Source organism: Populus euphratica, unplaced genomic scaffold, assembly GCF_000495115.2.
Source record: "Populus euphratica unplaced genomic scaffold, PopEup_1.0 scaffold584.1, whole genome shotgun sequence".
Classification (NCBI taxonomy): Eukaryota; Viridiplantae; Streptophyta; class Magnoliopsida; order Malpighiales; family Salicaceae; genus Populus; species Populus euphratica.
The window spans coordinates 86,857-105,989 of NW_011500457.1; the positions used below are offsets into that span (position 1 = coordinate 86,857).

Consider the following 19,133-nt stretch of genomic DNA (forward strand, 5'->3'; position numbering starts at 1 on the left):
AATCTATACAAACCCAACAATGTCGTTATTAAACTGTGACCCCAACATAATGATTATTTGAGAAGCCCACAGAGCAACCCGCTGAGCATTAATGATTTTGGATACAAGCTTCCTAGATTCACCATCACAGAAGACGATCTACTAGCTGCTGCCAAAGGTTGGTTTTAAATATTAGTTTTTTTGTTTTTTGTAATTCTCCAATCATTGTTGAATTGAACTAACAAGGCGAGTAAACTAGGGGATTTCGTTTTTTAAGAGTAAAACCAGAGTCAAATGTCCATCTATTTTTGTTGCCCCTGATTAGAGCAAGCACATGAAGGATATTGGGCAAGCATTCTTACACCAAGTTTTCATGTAAGCAGAGATGAGGATCCCACAGAGCATAGTTGCTGCAATTACTCAAGACATTTTCATAAAGAGCTGCCAAATAAACTACCGCATGGATCAGCCAGCCGGTGTTTAAAGTGTGCATAATCTGTCCAGACACATCATTGCGGACCGTTGATAACTGCTTCAATGATTTTGCAATTCAGCTAACGGGCAATTTGAAACTACCAAGCCAGCTACCAAGAGTGGCATCATAATGCCAAATCCTAAACAGAAGCTTTATTTGTCACAGCATGATAAATGGGGGAAGATTTTCCATTCACTCGTGATTTAATGTTTGTAACGGAAAATCTATTGAAAATCCTTCCTGGCTGCTGGGATAGGAAGATGCTGTCAACTCTAGCAACAATAACTATTTATTGCATTATTTTAATTGCGTTAACAAGGATGCCGCATTACCAATAATACTGCATATTTCTTGAATTACCTGGATTTCTAAAAGTAGTGAATCCTTCAAATTGGCATGCTTCAGATTTGTTTACCAAGAAAGACATGTCCCTGTCGTCTGCAAATAATGTGATTGGCAACCTCTGGACTTGCTGCTAAATAGTAAAGGCACTTGGGTAACAAATTGGTAAATGCAAATAGTAAAGGTGCCAAGCAGCAGCTGATTGTACAGATTAATCAAACACAATAAACTCGAGCTGAATGCTTCAAAATCAACTTCCAAAATCTAGTTAGGCGTAAAACAGAGACTAAACCTCTGATATTACAGGAATGCCTCATGGCACATCTTTGCCTGTTTTGTAGAATAAACTCGTATAGGTGTTATGATCTCATTTTCTGACATCCCTGAAGTCGTTCTTTAACTTGTATCTCACAAGTCAAAATTAGTATCACTATAGAGAGTTATGTTGAAACTACGATGGGGATCCTCAAACTATCACTTGCAAGGTAACATACAAACGTTTCCCAAGAGGGTAAATGTATCTACATTAGAACGTAATGATGTATTTCAAGCTTCCAATGCCAAGAGAAAATAGGTCCCAGCCACCTCAACACTCACTTCTATACACAGACATACAGCTCTTAAATGTCTAGAGGGTATACGTGGCATGGCAAAAACATATCAGCATCTTCTACCAATAAAAAACTACATACTACTTTCATTTGTTTTCTTTGAAGAAAAATAAAGGTACAAATACAAGTAAAGCAACCATGTCCCCTGTATGTCCCTAATGCATGATCATGTTAATTTGAACAAGCAGCGCATGCAGAAGTAGAAGTTATGATCAGCTGCAAAATGAACTTCCCTGTTAAAACTGTTATACCTTATCTGTGGACTCCAATTGATCATTCATATTACGAAACTGCTGGGTTAGAAGCTAAACGTCGTACACAGATAAGCACTCCTCGATAGAGACACGACAAACTGGACATTTTTTACACTTCTCACAGCAGGTGCTGCAATAAATTTAAGAATCAATGAGCATGACAAAAAGAAAAGGGACAAGAAGAGCTTTACATTTTAGCAGATACCAAGTTACAGCCATACCTGCAAAGGATACGATGTCTACAGGGGAGCAGAACCACACTGATCTCTCCCTCAAAGCACACCCTACATAAAACTTTTTCCTGACCAGTACATCAAAATAGTATTTAGATATCTCATGATGACAACAGAATAATGAAAACTCAAGCAACAGAATATCTCAAGTAAACTCCCATCATTTATAGACAACAGAGCAGACACAGCAGGATCTTTTGCAATGCATGAAGCTTTTCTATGACTTATTTCAAATAATATAGTGTGATACATTGATCCCCTTTGAAAATCTATGCTTAAGAAAATTGCATTGTAGATCTAAATTCCAAGATATTAGTGCATTATGATGTCTTTCAGTTTAATAACTAATTGGATCTTTAGCATTTTGTTTTTAAGAATGTGGTAGCGGTTGTAGTTCAAAATGTTTTTCATTCGGAAATTAGTGTGATGCATTATTTCAGTTTAATAATGTTTTTTTATTTTTAAAAATTTATTTTTAACATCAGCACATCAAAACTATCTAAAAACATAAAATAATAATAATAATTTTAAGCCAAAAAAAAATTAATTTTTTGGAAAACGCTGTTTCAACCGCATTCCCAAACACTTTGTTTTTCAAGTATGTGTAATGTTGTGACAGTATTATTACAGTTATTGTAATTCAACATGCATATTTCACGTTGCAATTGACAAATTGGAGACTGAGTTTCAGGTTCTTGATTAAAATATCTTTCCTTGAGATAATCAAAGTCAGTAAAACATATTTATTAAATACAAATTTTCTAAAATAGAAAACAAGAGCATTATTTGGCTTACATTCAAAACAATCGAAGAAATGAACATAAGAAATTAGATAAACCGAAGGAAGCCCTTAATTTTATAGTGAAGAATCGGGAAAACAACCTTTTTGAGTTTTTCAGTTTTCCACAGAACTAGAAAAATAGAAAATGCACGTTTTCAAGAAAAAAACATTTAATTTTCAATTTGTAAACATGTTTTCTTTAGTTTTCTGTTTTGTAGAGTAACTTTTCCACAAGTAAACACGGCTGAGTGTTTCTTCCAGGCTCCTTTCCATCTTCCAATTGGGGACTAACAGATTTTCACATGGATATTATGAAAAGTTCAGAATTACTTTGGATTGAAAGTTAACCATTCTGAAAATTATTTTACTTCATCAATAAACCCAGAACACTGGCACAAAAAGTAAAAAAATTTAATTTTCAAACCTTGGGTAAAAAGTGAATCAAACTTATCCACATGTCAGAAATGAGTAATTCAACTAAGAATGTTCAAATTCATGGAACAAGGGTGCTATCGTTATTTTTTTTTAAAAAATTGATGGTTTCCAAATAACAGACATTATAATATTCACACCTTCAAACCATGTCCCTTGATTATGAGACCATCAGCAAAAGATGAGAATATTACATTTTTTAAGTCTTTCAAACTCCTGCTGGCTGTATGTTGTGATTTCTGTCTGCTCACCAAGAGCTGCCTGCAGTCTCCACACCTGAAATATAACAGAATCGTATACTAATGCAAAAGCAGACAATAGAGGGTCATCATCAATGTTTGAATTGTCCAATAAAAATCCATGGTTCAATCAAAGATTAAACAAATGCCTAGAGAAAGAGAGCATGCTTATATGTATATGTGAAATTTTTCCATTGCAACAAATAACATACAACGAACAAAAATGAAAACTAAATCACCTCCTCAGCGAGATCCTTTTTAGGCATTTTCTTCACTATCTCAGGAGGATAACCACAGAAAGTATTATAACTGCAGATCAATGAAACAAATTTACAAATATTAGTAAAGAGCACAAATTTGCACACTTGATGGAGAAAACTCAAAATGCAAAATTGAGGATGCTTGATAAAATGACATTAAAGAATATCTGGTGTCAACATGGATAACTCAAATTGTAGGAATGCTTCCAGAAAAATTGTATTGCTTATATACTACTGAATGCAGGTTTAGAGTTATTTGCTTCTATTAAGAGATGGAGAAGGGTTGGATTGGAGCGGAGCAGGTTTTTAGTGTACCTACACGGGCTGAACCTTACCCAGAATACCTAAAACCATTATCCATTCCACATTTGACGTGATCAGGTTAGGTCAAGTGGAGAGCTTTGTCCGCCTGTTGGGTACCCAATCCAACCCAAGTTCTTAAGAAAATAAAACCATTATCTGTTCCACATTTGACGTGATCAGGTTAGGTCAGGTGGAGAGCTTTGTCCACCTATTGGGTACCCAATCCAACCCCAAGTTCTTAAGAAAATAAATAAAAAGAAATAATTTTGGAAATCACATCCTAAAAATTTAAAGCATGAAAATTAATAAACCTCCACTATAAGATAAAATCCGTAAGAAAAAAAAAAGTTAAGTTCAAAATGCAAGTTCACAAATAAAAAATTATTTATGTATGAACAAACAATCTAAAATATAATAGAAGTACTAAGAAGGGTACCCTTGATGTTTTGTTAATATTTGTTTAAGAGAAGAAGGATGTGAGATACGAAAACAAGGAAAGGGAAATGAGAGATGAAAAGGAAAGGAGGCAAATTAGGTTAATGCCCAACCTACACTGCAAAGAATATATATATAGAAGAAGGAGCACGAGATTACATAACTATCCATGACATTATAATATAGCAATTTAGTGGAGCATAATTATATCTCATGTCCATCTAGCAAGTAAAAAGAGTGAAACAAGTCCACTAGTAAACATATTGGCTAATTGATTTTTATACATCACAAAGGGAATACAGATAGTCATATCATTCAACTTCTCTTTAATAAAGCACCTATCAATCTCGATGTTCTTCATCCGGTCATGTTGACCAAAATTGTGAGATCATCACAAAATAGTGATATAAGATCATCATTTGTCATTCCCAACTCATAGATCAGGTTTTTAAACCATAAAATTCACACTTCATGAGACTAGATTACAACAAAAGAAAGTATAATATCTTGATGTAGATCTTCTTTCATTTGGTAATCCAACTTAATTAGCATCAATAAAGGCATCTACCTTTAAATGTCATTGGGAATAACAATCCATTCCCAGCAGCTGATTTTAGGTACATAAGATGTGATAAACAACATCTAGGTGAGATGTACAGGGATCGTGCATAAACTGACAACTACAATAACTAAATAAACTATATTAGGATAGGCGTGAAGGATAAATCAATCAACTAACCAACCTCTAAAACCTCCCTTTCTCCACCACCTTGCCTTCACCCTCTTTAATGTGATAATTTGCTTCTAAGGCAATGAGGCTTCCACTAGTTTTGCAATCATTCATACCAATGTGTGCGCATCAATCTCGTTATTTCACATGCTCGGTATAAATATTTTGTGATGTTTATTGATAATTATAGTCTTTTTGTTTAGGTATATTTCCTCCATTCTTATATTTTCTCTATTCTAAAGCTACTATGTTTTTAGTTTTTCAAAATTTTGTTACCTTTGTTGAAAATCAATTTTATACTTGTATTAAGACTCTAAGATCTAATTCTAGGGGAAATATATGTCCAATGACTTTCCATCTTATCTACAAATGAAGGGTATTCCCTCATAACATTCTTGTCCATACACTTCTCAATAGAATAGGTTACAAGGTGTAAGAATCGTCACCTTTTAGATGTTCATAAATTGTTAATCGAGTCTTATGTACCAACTAGATTTGAAGCATTATCTACAATTGTTTATTTGATTAATCGCTACCCTTTCAAGTTCTCAAATTGGATTCTTTGAATTCCCATTTATTTGGTGTTGCTCCAGAGTATAATTCTTTTCATATATTTGGTCGCGTTTGTTTCACTTGCCACCAACTAAACGACACAAGCTTGCTACTCAATCTGTTCAATGTGCCTTTCTAGGATATAGAAATGTCTATAAGGGGTTTGTGTTTTATGATTCAGATGCTAATAAACTTTGTATTTGTCAAACTGTGGTCTTCTTTGAAAATCAATATTTCTTTTAGTCTTTCTTTTGGTCTTCCTAATTTTGATGATATGTCAAGTTATATTGAATGTTTTAAGTCAAGAATTGTGTATTAGAGACGTCGTCCATCAGTTCCATTGCATGACCTAGCTCCAACACTTGATCTTGTCTTGGCTGAACCTCTTCGGTCATTCGGATTTCACATCCTCCATATAGGTATTTGTTCTCTCATAGAACTCTTCAAGATACTTTTAATACTAATACTGTACTTAAGTTTTACTCTTGAACTTCTACTTAGCATGTTGGAAACAAGCTATGCATAGAGTTTCTAAATCCTCAATCGAGTCTGAATATCATGCTATGTCATTTGCATGCTCTGAGATTGTTTGGCTTCAGAGTCTGTTGAGTGAACTAGGGATTCCTTAACTGACTCCTTCTCTTCATGCTGATAACACCAATGCCATTCAAATTGCTGCTAATGCAATCTTTTATAAGCACACCAAGCACATTGAAGTAGATTATCATTCTATTCATGAAGCACTTGACTAACATATGATTACTCTCCTTTATTTTTCCACTAAGTTCCAGACAGCTTATATGTTTACCAAGGCTCTATCTTGTCATTGACATTAATTCATGATTTACAAATTGATGCTTTGTAATCCACCAACATCAATTTGAGGTGGATGTTAGTTATAATATCTTGATTGATTTATATGCAATTACTTGATTTAGAGAGCTTGATCTAGGGAGATTAATTGATATGTAATTACTTAATTTAGGGAGATTGATTTATAGACAATTGTAATTATGGTCCAGGAGTGATTTTAGAATGTAATTATGTTGGTACTTCACTATTTAAAGAGGAGATCCTCCATCGAGAGGCATCCAAACCATTTTGACCCCAAATAACTGAACACCACAAGAGCCCAACCAGCCAAAAACCACATAGCACCTTACTAACTCAATCACATGCAATCATGCTTAATTACTACAACAAACAGCCCTATAATTCTCAAGATTCAAGATTCGTCACTTTTCCAAGTTTGTCACCTAACTTGACAAATTGGCAGTTAAGTAAGATTCGTCACCTAACTTGACAAATTGGCAGTTAAGGGAACAATGATTGACAGTTGAACATTGGGGATTTTGATCATGAAGCCGAGGCATTTCTTAGGCGACAACCTGAGAAGTGTGATGATGTCATGCTGATATAGCTGAAGTCAGCAAGGGAACTGTTGAGGCTGTTAGAAGAGTTTTGAGTTTGAACTCACTATATCTAGACTGTTATGCTCTGATACAATGTCATTTTGTAAAGATTATATAAGAATTAGAAAAAGATATGAGAAGGAGAAGAAAGATGTGACAAAGGGGAGAGGCAACCGAGGAAAAGAGGCTGAAGATTAGGTTAGTTCCCAACCTACACCACAATACCACACGCATATTGTGGTGTAGGTTGGGAACTAACCTTGACATAATAATATATAACTAATCACAACACCCCCGATGAAATTCCCATCCCTACTTTTCCACACTAAGCAACTTCCAAGGATATATGTGTGTGTGTGTGTGTGTGTGTGAAAAAAATCTATCAGCTCCTAGAACAATTTCATACTGCAGTCCATTCAAATTTAAGCTTACAGATTCCTAGGTTTAAATGTGCAAAATCCAGTTTCAAATATCTCAATTCTATTGTTATGTCCTTGTCCTTCTTCACTTGACCTTGCCAGAGGATGTCATCCAACATGACAAATGCTCAAAAAAGAAAAAAATACTTTTGCAATTTATGGGCCATTATTAAATGTACGGGAAAAATGATATACTAACCCAGCATCTCGCCCATGGTACAATCGAGCCTGTTCCTCTCGACTTCCCTCATCAATTGACCACCAGCCCAGCAGCCTGTATTAACAAATTGGAATGTGCAGAACAGTTTCTTCTGTTAGTAACCATTCCACATCAAATACTCACATTGGTTCAGTGGAGTGACAACCTTGCCTGGACAGGTTAATTTTTTGATGGAAAGGTAGTGATTACCTGGAACCATGATGCATGAACCCCAAGCAGTCATGAGCTCTTGAGGAAAATCTAAAATATCTTCCTGGGCCAGCTTCGCTCCGCAATAAAAGAATAAGCTTTTCTGCCAACTTAGAAGCAGCAAACAATACACCAGCTCCTTGAAGTAGGAAAAGTGGAGAGAAAAGAACCAGAAACGGTAAATTTCTAGCACCAGCAGGTGTTCCCTGAAATAAAAAAGGCCATTATCTGCTAATAAAAGAATCCCATCCAGCAGCCATGATCACAAGTCAATTACACAAGTACCTCTAAATGCATAAAAAGGAGAACTTGGAAACCAATTAAAGGAATTTTCATAATATGGCCACCAATTTCTTGCAGACCACACATTCTGTCCTGGTGTTGATTCTCCTCGGGAGAAACCATTAAGCCACCATTCCAATCTTGATATCTAATGGTTGTTGAAGAAGAACTAACTTCTCTTGTCTGAGAATTTCTGTGGATCACTGGATTAGACCATTTAGTACAAACGAGAAAGGCAAAGAACTCTGCAATGCTGCAGAAAAAAATGTTGTTATTTATCACTTTGTTGTGGCACTAAAAGCATGTCTCCTGCTTTATTATGTCTGAACTCTGAAGCAGTACAGAGAAACAGCAATTGGAAAGAAAGGATCAATACAGCCTTACCTAAAGTTTATGAACAAGTCCCACCAGCCAAGCGCACCCACATCACCTGAAATGTTTTAAGAAAGAAACAGAAAGCAGTCATTATATTGGTAGGACACATGCAAGGATTCGGTATAGATAGGATTGCCCACATTACAGAAAAGGACAAGTTTAGCTGTTACAGTGTGATCAATGGCAAAGAAAGTACATAATTCAATTTCCACTATCCAGGTTAGGAAACAGGCCCCCAAAGTGACTTTATATTAGACAAAGCAAAGACATCACAGCATTACTCCAAGAATAAACCTCCACAGCCTTCAAAGTATCAATTAGAAAATTGAAGAAATAAAGTAATTTTCTCTCTGAAGTGTAGTCTCATATATAGTACATGAACGTATTCTGCCGCCAAGCAGTTGACCACCATCATATGATGGGAAGGGATATCTGAATTATGATCTCCACTATAACAAAAACAGGAACCAAGTAAGGGATGTCAGTAAGGAAGAGCTAACATCCAATGAAGGAAGGAATGCCATGTCTTGTGCACAGCAGCACGCGCACAAAAATGTTAATGACATGTAAAAATATGCATCTCATGAGCTGCACAAAATTTTTATTTTTAAGCTATGTTTTAAGAACAACAGCTTGTCTATACATTTATCATTACAAACACAAAATTCAAATCATTGAGATGAACATTCAACCCTACCAAGCCACTTAATTTGGGGTGCTAATTTATATGGAAAGTGATCCCCTGATGTAACAATTATAGGAACCAAATAAGGAATGTCAGTGAGGAAGAGTTGGTATCCAATGAAGCGAAGAGTGCACTCAGACACAATTTTAATGACATATAAAAGCATGAACTACGTGAAGTGTGAAAAATGTTGGTTTTTAAGATATGTTTCAAAGAACTACTGTTTCACTAGACACTCAGCATTCTGCAAGGACCATGAAGTTTTTCATTGAAAAGAACCTTCAACCCTGTCACACCACTCAATTTGGGATGCTAATTTATCATGAAATATGATCCAATGACATTTTCACCAGATAAATGATCATTTGCTGGAAAAAAAAAACCTTCACTGCAGATACACATGACTTTCAGACCATGTAAATAGGATCCTTTCTAATGGATCATTCAGGTGGTTATCAATAGCATTTTAAGAATATACCTCTAGAAACTGAAAATTTAGCTAGTACAATTCCACAGCTCCATATTTCTTTATCAAAAACCTGAACTTGCCAAACATTCAATTCCTCTACAAAGCCTGAAATGACCCTAGTGACACACATAGCTCCAATATGCCAACTCCAACTCACGAAGTTGTCTTTAGCCCATTCCAGAGGAAGTTAGATTGTGTTTTCTCAAGAAACAGCTTTTAAATAATTAATCACCATTACTTGTGGAATTAAAAAGAGGCTTTTTGATGTCCAATTACTCCATTTCCATTCCACAAAAGTAAAAAAGTAGTAACAACAACAACGATGACAATGATACCAATAATAATAATAACAACATGATGCTGACAACTATGATGTATGCATGTAAGATAAAAAAAATCAAATTAATAGAAATTTGGGTGGTAAACATGACTATCTGAAAAGATGAAATAAATGTTATGGTACCGATTCCTGAATCAAAACAAGGTAATAGGAAAAAACGACAACCCGAACTAATTTGAATGCACCAATGTTATTATATTTAAAAATAATACAAGTTAAGAAAGATTACCGCACAGCTTTAGGAGGGTAAAGACTGTAGCAGCCACAAAGAAAACCATGGAAATTGCAACCCAGAAATGCTACAAAAATAGTATGGAAGTTCATTAATCCTTGAACAGATTCATATACAACCTAAACCATCATGTGAGTTGCAAACCAAAATGAAAATGCCAAATTTGTGACAGTGGCACCTGATCATAGGTATATAAAAAATACTATAAACTTGCAAACATTGCATGCAGGATTTCTGCATGAAAATAGTGTCTATAGCAAGATAAACATTTTGGAATTATGCAAACCACAGAACACAAAGACATCTCTCTTTTTTCCAAAAAAACCATAATTTCACGAAAACTTATTTACTTTCAACAAATAAGTTGAGTCCTTGAAGTTTAAAATGTTCCAAATCAATGTGTTTGCTGGGACATTGAGGAATATCCAGAAAGGCATTTAGGGAATCGGTCTGATTCTATCTCTGTTCATTTTGTTTGAAGAAAGGAAGGATCCCAAAGAATCAATCTTTCTTTTAGTTGTTGAATCTCTCTTCGATTGTTAATATTTCCAATACCTACTCTCAGTCAAGAAAGTAATTACGTTCGTTTTGGGAAAGAAAGGGATAAATAAATTTAGTAAATGTTGCTAAATAAGTTCCAAGCAACAGACAAAATAATAAACTGTAGCATGCTTTGAACAGATCTCCAAGTTAGTACTATGAAAAACTTACAGGCAATGTTTCCCATATCGCTTCATCACTGATGCTTTCTTCTTCCCCTGGCATTAGAGCCTTACACATTCTGTAGAAGAAATAAAACTCCATTAACAGTATCACACAATAAATGAAATGGGCGCACAATAGTATTTACCAATTAGAAAGAAGACTTGGATATGGGCGGAGGAAGGGAGGCTAATCAATGTGTTGAATGTAAACTGGAAAAACAGTACATCTACACTAGTTACCAACAGAGACAATACGATGGCAAACATAATTGTGAACAGAACTTACAATTAGTTGGAAATTCTGGACATTATCTTTTATTAGTACAATTGGTTTAATTATCTTTTCTTGGTCTGAAAAGGTTGAATTCTATGGAGGAAGAAGTATTTAAGTGTAAAAGAACAATCAAGGCAAAGCATAGAGCATACTGTGCTAATTTAAGCCCTTGTAGCAATAATTTGACATTCTATTTGTCCATAAAAAATGAAGGAAAAGTTAAAATTTGACCAATATAGTAATGCATGCTTTTTAAGCTTGGATATGACTTAGAGCTAACTTGTTAAAAAATAAAAGGCATGGCCAGTTACAAAAAGTTCTCAGTGCCAATTTGCACTATGTAAAAGCAATGTAGGATATTAACTGCTTATTTGTAATTTAAATTACTGAGATGAATTAATAATCCAAAGAAAATACCTGAAATTGTCAATAAAAGTAATTATTTCTAATGCCAACAATGGAATAAAGACAATCTTCAAGTTTACAGCTGGAATATGATAAACTGCAAAAGAGGATAAAGCATTAAGAAAGTTTGAAGGCCTAAGGACATACATTATTATATAATGACAAATACAAAATCTAAGAGACTTGAAAAGGTTATTATCACGTGTCAATTCTCAACAGCATAAAAATACTAGAGGGCGTTTGGTATATATACCATAAACACTTTCGAGATATATACAAAGAAGCAGTTCAAATGCAATAAGCAATGGTGTTGCCACAACTGCATGGCACGGCGCCCACTGTTCATGAAACAAAAGCTCAACACTTCATATTCACAAATAATGATAGATTTAAATATTTCATGACCCCAAAATAAAACAAGGAAATATTACATGACGATTACGTGGAACTGATGGGGCAGGTAATGCAAATCTTCCTCGAGCAACAACTCCATGGAATGTCCAGAGTGGGAAGAATATTAACCTGAAAATAAAATTATCCATATTGTAAACTTTAACATGCAAAACATTAAATACATAACATCTAAATCAGAAGATAGCAGGAACAAATTTAGATACTGAAGAACCATATATGTTTAAAATAAAATCACTTCATTAAACTAGGAAAAGAAAATCTTGCATTCCCCAACCCACCTCATTCTGTTATGTTACTTTACCAAACACTCAAATATTCAAACCTCTTTACTTTGACTAATACCAACTTTGACTTTCGTCCCTGATGGAGCGCAAAAATTTTATAAGAAGAAAAATACATTGTGCGTGCATGGCATGCGCCAACATTCCAGTTGCTTGGCCATGGCCCAGACAACTGGTCTCTCAACCCAAACAGCTAGAAATCATGGTTGTTTGGCCCTGAACGACTAGAATCTAGGTATTTCAAGTCCCGAGTTGTACAAATATTGTCCCAACACACACCTCTATGTATTTTTTCAAGTTCCCCAGGAGTTGCACATACAAACTTTCCATGCATATAATTTTTTTCTATACACAATTTTTCTATGTAGAGTAGGCACTCTTCTACGATAATGACACAACTCAACACCAATATCTCCACCAATAACGTATGGCACAACAACCAACAACATGCTACCAACATCCCCATATGGCAAGCACACAATGACCCAATTTTCAATGAAAATATTTTTCTTCTCCATGAAGTAAGTTCAAGGACAAGCGCTAGATGTATAAATACCTAGTCACAGGTAAGAATAGGAAAAAAGTCCTGAGTCTTGGACTCCAAACACATCCATTAAAGGATTGGTCATACAATCTCCTATAATCACCATCAACCTTTCATTCCTAAAACCATCCACCCCATATTTTACAAACTTAAAGACAGAAATACATGGCATATAGATGCACACTCCCTATAGTTCCACTTATTTTCAGGTACGTTGTTTCCTTCTCCTATATTTTACTAACTTAAGCATTAGAGTATCTCTTGTGCCCACAAGAGGACTTATTTTGCAAAAAAGCTCACGGACCAACCTAAGATCACAGCCTGAAAGCCCAATCTAAAGTTTTCACGACCTCATCAGTCCCTATTCCAATAGAACTGATCAAATACCAAAACAATAGACAAGAACGTTCTATATTCATAAACACGAGACTGTAATTTAAAATAACACCCAAAAAGATTCCATTGCCTCGTCAGTTGGAGCGTTTCTAACCGAGTACGAAATAAGCACCGACATCAGGAATAACATGGTCGAGGGTATAATATAGAGTTTCTACTTTTCATTCTTTGTCACTCTGTTATCCCCCGAAACACGAAACGCAACGACAGTAAAACTTTGAAAAAACAGAAATTTGCCCTGGTTTGTAACACTAATCCTAGTATAAAACTGAAGGTTCTTTCTTTTTTAAGAAAAAAACAAAAAAAAAAGGCTTGCTTCCCAGAAGAGAGGTTGAGATTTTGAAAGGGTAAAATCATTTTCCACTAAACTACCATGTATGCAATTCAAGTTTCGCAAACAAAAAATTACCCGGAAAAAAACCCACAAATTTGAGAGATTGCTTGAATCTAGACTACTACCAATTTCAGTAAAATTCAAAATCCATGGGTGAATTCATCCAAAAAAAAAAAAGAAACTGACCACCAGGAGTAGGAGGCGCAAAAAAAAAAAGAAAGAAACTGACCACCAGGAGTAGGAGGCGATGTGATCAAGCTTGAGGACGAGAAAGAGAGTGAAAGAAAAGAGAAGACTGTGGGCGGTCAGTGCCTGTAAAGATTTCAATACTCTTCGCCAGCCCATCATCTTTTTTTTTGTGTTCAGCAGAATTGAACCCTTCTTTGTTGGGAGAACAAGTAGAAGTTAAACGACGAAGGTTTCAGTTACAAGTAAATGTCCCTTCTATTATTTGATTCTTTCTTTCTTTAATGAATAAAAAACAAAGCGCATTTACTCTCCCACTTCGCTTTCACGGCTAAGGAACGTATGGTCTCCTTTCTTTTTAAAAAAACAAATCTATTTTCACAATTAAATTAAAATCGATATTTATAAAAACAAAGATAATAATTTAAATTCTGTTTTAAAAAAACACTTTATTAAATAAGTTTTTATTTTTTATATTCATGTATATTTTAATAAATATATCTTTTATTATTAGCATGTTTTTTAAAAAAAATAAAGCAATTAAAATAAATATTTATAAATATTTTAATCATTTACACTTAATCAAAATATATTTTTATATTTTTATATTCGTTTCTTTTAACAAAAACAATCTTTTATCTCAAGCATTATTATTTAATAAAAACTTATTATAAGAAAAATAAATTTCAATAAAAAACATAAAAAAATAAAATAAATTGAATTGAATTAATAATTAGTTTAAGTCAAGCGAAATTTCATGGCCAAGATTTCATAGTATTACTCTATTTTTTTCCAAGAAAAATAGATAAAAAAAATATTATTCCTAATATGTCCTTATCACATAACTATATACTTTTTTTTGCGATGATATTTTTTTTAGTATGTTTTTAGCATGCAATTCTATTTCTCATCTTTCTACCTCTACACTTTTCTTGATATATTTTTGTTATAAATAAAAAAATATCTTAAAAAAATTATTTACTATTTATATAATGAATCTTAATATGAATGGAATGATAGAGAACTTTAAATTTAGCAATTATATCAAACTCAAAAAATTATAAATTCAATGAATATATCATATCCAAAATATCTAAACTTGGTTATTATATCAAACTCAAGATAAAATAGGCAAGACAAATATACTAGAACTTGTTGAATCTTGAAGGATAGTCTTGGGTTAAAGAAATATATTTAAGAACAACATGCATACATGCTTGAAATTATAATTTGTTTCTATTTATTTGTATCTAATATTTACAATAATTTCCTCCTTGGTTGTGTTAAATTATATAATTTTTTTATTTCTTAAAAGTTTGGTTTTGATTTAGGATAATAACTTTTTATGAGGTATTGTGATGTTAGATAGTTTGTTATTTGAATTAATGGTTTGGGATTATATTTGTCCCTGATTTTTAGGCATTGTCAGCTCACATAATCCCATGTCTTGTTCAAAAACCATCTTGCTCCATCATACATTAAAATCTCTCCTTATTACAATAAGCATCATTGGTTAACAGGTAAGTGATGGCTTCTTTAACAAGTTATATGATCAATTGATAAAAATGTAAACAATGGTTTCTTGAGAAATTATTTTATTTATATTGCTACCATAGTATTCTTCTTGTGTCCAGAATGTTTCATATATATATATATATATATCAAGGGTGTTCTTCATGCTTAAAAATTATCTTTTATGACTTGGTTTTGCATCTTTTTTTTCAATTTCTATTTTAAGGGAAGTTAATTATGATTTCTTGGGTGAGGGCTTCAAAAGCTATTCAGGTATATACACCTTGTTGAGCATAGAGCATTTTATATGTCATGCAATTTTTTTTTTTTTGTATTTTGTGCAGACAGAAAAGGAATGCACATATTGTTTTATCCTTGTTAAGATATTAGATATTGGCTGATGATTAGGGCTGGCAAGTTCTCTAGATCAGTATCTAATGCTAGGCATTGCCTGTCAATAAATGAACTCTAGACTGTAGAATTATATAGCTCATAGATCACAAGGTCTCTTCACTTCAGCATAGCAAACCTGAACCAAACTCAAGAGTTGCAATAAGAAAAAGTACAAAAAATACGAAATGTAGGAAATTTGGCATCATTTATATCTGCATGTTTGTAGCTTTGTTAATTTTGCCTCTTCTTTTGTTTTTGTTGCATAGTTTTATCTCTCTTTTTTTTCTTTGGCTATTACGTAAAATAGTATGGTCAATTTTATATACAAGGCTTCATGAATTCTCCAATCCTTTACCTGTTACAACACTCGGCAGCTCCATAATAGCATTCTTAGAAGGATCTATTATAGTGGTTGAGAGTGCATAAAAGGTTTTTTTGGCTGTGATGAGTTATAAACTCTGCATTCAACAACTTGGGTTTTTTTTTTTTTATGGAATGGTTAGTTGGAAGGGTGTGGATGTGAAGAATAATGGTATATTACGTGTGTTTGGAAATATAGTAAATATTATTTTTTAAAATCTATTTTACTTAGAAATGTATTAAAATATTTTTTTATTTTAAAAAATTTATTTTTAATATGAGAACATCAAAACAATCTAAAAACAAAAAATAATACTCTAAAGGCTATGAGTTTTTTTTCACAATAAAATAATTTCAAGTTCTTCCTCTATTTTTCTTTTTTATTTTAGTCCTTAAATTTCTTTTTTTATTTATTTAATGAAGTGGTAAAGGATTTTACAATTGTTTTGATTTGAAACTTTATTTTGCTCATCTTTTGGTCTATGGGCTTGAGAGTGGAGAGAGGAGAGAGAAGATTATCGTCTAACCCTATTTCGATGAAATAAAATATCAATTTTGGTGTCAAATGGTTTCATTTAATTAGATGAATTTTATATGGGATTTTTTAACCTTCATTTTGTTAGGAAAAAAAGTAGAATAAGACTCAAGGATTATAAATTATTTTTCTTATTTGAGTTGATTTTTCATTTTTAAATTGATTTTGTGTTAATTTAAGAAATAAAATATCATGAAGTGGGGCATACCATGCTTATATTTAAGAAATTGATCGAATCTAATTACAAAACAAAATTTCTTTGTAAAAAAACTAAATTTAACAAAAAATGATGAATAAAAAACTTGAGATAATTGTATCATTTTTAAAATTAGTGAAAAATCCTATAGAAAGAAAATAAAAAAAAATAATGAAGTTCAATCTCCAATTAAATCAATTATTGAAGGATGGAATTAAAAAAAAAACATGAGCTAAAAAAAATGAATCAACACTAATCTTCTAAAGTTGGGGTTAAGTTTTTAAATTTACAACCCGTTAAATCTTAAACTCATGCTCAATCAAAAAATCTGATCACCCAAAAACTTCAAATTAACTTATATTAAAATACAAAATAAAAGGCTAAAAAAAAACACAAAACCAAGTCATAAAAGATAATTTTAAAGCATGAATAAAAAGGAAATGCAACTAGGACATACCCCTATGGAAAATCCATCATGAAATGTTTGGCCCAACCCTTGAACCAATGAAATATTTTGGACATAAAAATGTTATGATAGCAATAAAAATCTAATAATTTTTCAAGAAACAATTGCCTATATTATTAACAATAGTAATAAAAATCAAATAGATCAAGTAAATTGTAAAAAAACCCATTGCTTACATTTCTAACAAATGTTGGATGCAATAAAAGTAATTCGAGATAAGCAGGAGCTTTAGGTCTCATTCAGGACAGTAATGGTAACTAGATAGGAGATCTTGCTGTCAGCATAAAGATTTGTTTATTTATCAAAGTTGAATTGTGGGCAATGGTTTGTGGCCTATAATTGGCTTCAGAGCTAGGTATTAGAAAATTACTTCTTGAGTTTCATTCTACTCCAGCTGTTGAATTTGTCACAAAGACTCGAGTGCAAATTAATTCGAACTATGCACTCATCACCATAGCTGGAGGAACATTAACTAGAGACTAGGAAGTGCAAATCCAACATGCATACCGAGAGGCCAACGTAGCTATACATTGGTTAGCTAATTGAGGAAATGATTGATTCTATGCTTGTTATACTATTATTTGGATATCTATACAACTTTCTTTTAATGTTTCTTCTGCTAAGAGTTGCGCTTGAGGTAACTCATTTATTTTTTAGTGAGTTAGCTCTTCAAAGTTTTTGAAGGTGTCTTGTCTGATTCTTTAAGCTGGCATTAATATGGCTAGCTCTATTTTTGGTTGTTGTTTTATCCTTCCCCTAACTAGTAGCATTCGGTTTATCTTTCTTTATGTACATCTCTTTTGAAGCATGCATCATGTCTATTTAGATTTAGGTCTTTTTTTTTGTTTTTCTGTGTGCCAAGTTTTTTATTATTATATTGTTGTTGTTTATCTTTATCATCTAATAATTTACATTTATTTCCCCTTGTTTTTCAAGCTGCCATTCAGTTCAGCTAAGGTTGCTGAAAACCATTCAGTTCAGCCAAAACCTTTTACTGGGTTTTGGCATGTTTCCCCTCTGCCCAATGCTTCTAATTAGTTAACTATTATGGTTTGTCGAAGAACCAATGCTGCCTCTTTGTATTTATTTTTTGACGTAATCATGCTGCCCAGTTTACCTATCTTCTATCTTTGTCCCTGAAAAATTATGTCATGTGTTATATTTCTTTCTTTGCTGATTTTCATAGGGCCTATTCTTACAAATCACTCATGAGATCCTGCACCTCCATGAATCTAAAGGTCTCAATCCTTTAAATCTTTAAAAATTTAAAAATAAAAGGTGGCCATTTGATGTGAGAGATTAACACTACATAGCAATTAATTGTGATACTACATGGCAATTATGATATGAACCTAGAGAAAAAGAAACCTTAAACCAATATGTAAAAAAATACAATAAAAAAAGTTAAAATTAAATTAACACATACACAAGAAATAATAACTCAAGAAAACTAAAATCATTATAATAAAAACCTCATACAATAATTACTTTAATTTAGATACTAAGATTACTAAATGAAAACTACCTTAACCTCGTGATTATAATGAATCATGATATGCAAGTACAAAAAATAAACATTATGAAAACAATTGATATTTGATAGGTTCAAAAAAATTTCAATGAAAAACTAAGAGTTTAAGCAACCTTGCTACACAAAATATTATTCTAAAATAATATAATATAACATGTTTTTCTTTTTAAAAATTATTTATAATTAACAAAATAAAATAATGAGATACATTAAATCTAATTAAAAACAACCTAAAATTTGTAAAAAAAAAATTAAAACTAAATAAATTATCACATGTTCTCCCAAAAAGAGTTGTTGAAAACAACATGTGAATGGCTATGAAGAAACAAGAAATAAAAAAATTAATGTTGTTG

The 19,133-nt window shown here is 32.7% G+C and overlaps 1 protein-coding gene and 2 long non-coding RNA genes across 4 annotated transcripts; 1 reads left to right on the forward strand and 2 right to left on the reverse strand.

Moving 5' to 3' along the window:
• On the forward strand, nt 1-1,483 carry LOC105114804 (uncharacterized). Its single transcript, XR_840216.1, has 2 exons — nt 1-157; nt 363-1,483. It is a non-coding gene; the product is annotated as an uncharacterized LOC105114804 (long non-coding RNA).
• On the reverse strand, nt 1,439-14,098 carry LOC105114803 (uncharacterized). Of its 2 annotated transcripts, none has more exons than XR_840215.1 (14): nt 13,831-14,097; nt 12,064-12,154; nt 11,886-11,970; nt 11,645-11,729; nt 10,961-11,030; nt 10,247-10,316; nt 8,533-8,578; nt 8,152-8,401; nt 7,867-8,072; nt 7,657-7,731; nt 3,586-3,655; nt 3,302-3,383; nt 1,883-1,962; nt 1,439-1,791 (listed from the first exon to the last, which is right to left on the reverse strand). XR_840215.1 is itself a non-coding variant. In XM_011011497.1 (14 exons), exons 1-14 carry the CDS (start codon nt 13,947-13,949, stop codon nt 1,713-1,715), a joined length of 1,413 nt encoding a protein of 470 aa, XP_011009799.1. In that variant the 5' UTR covers nt 13,950-14,098; the 3' UTR covers nt 1,439-1,712. The 2 variants fall into 2 exon arrangements, 1 of the variants encoding a protein (XP_011009799.1); XM_011011497.1 differs by having other exon boundaries at nt 1,883-1,969; nt 3,304-3,383; nt 13,831-14,098.
• On the reverse strand, nt 5,372-7,547 carry LOC105114802 (uncharacterized). The gene is made up of 2 exons (XR_840214.1): nt 6,921-7,547; nt 5,372-6,882 (listed from the first exon to the last, which is right to left on the reverse strand). It is a non-coding gene; the product is annotated as an uncharacterized LOC105114802 (long non-coding RNA).
• Nucleotides 14,099-19,133: the final 5,035 nt, after the last annotated feature.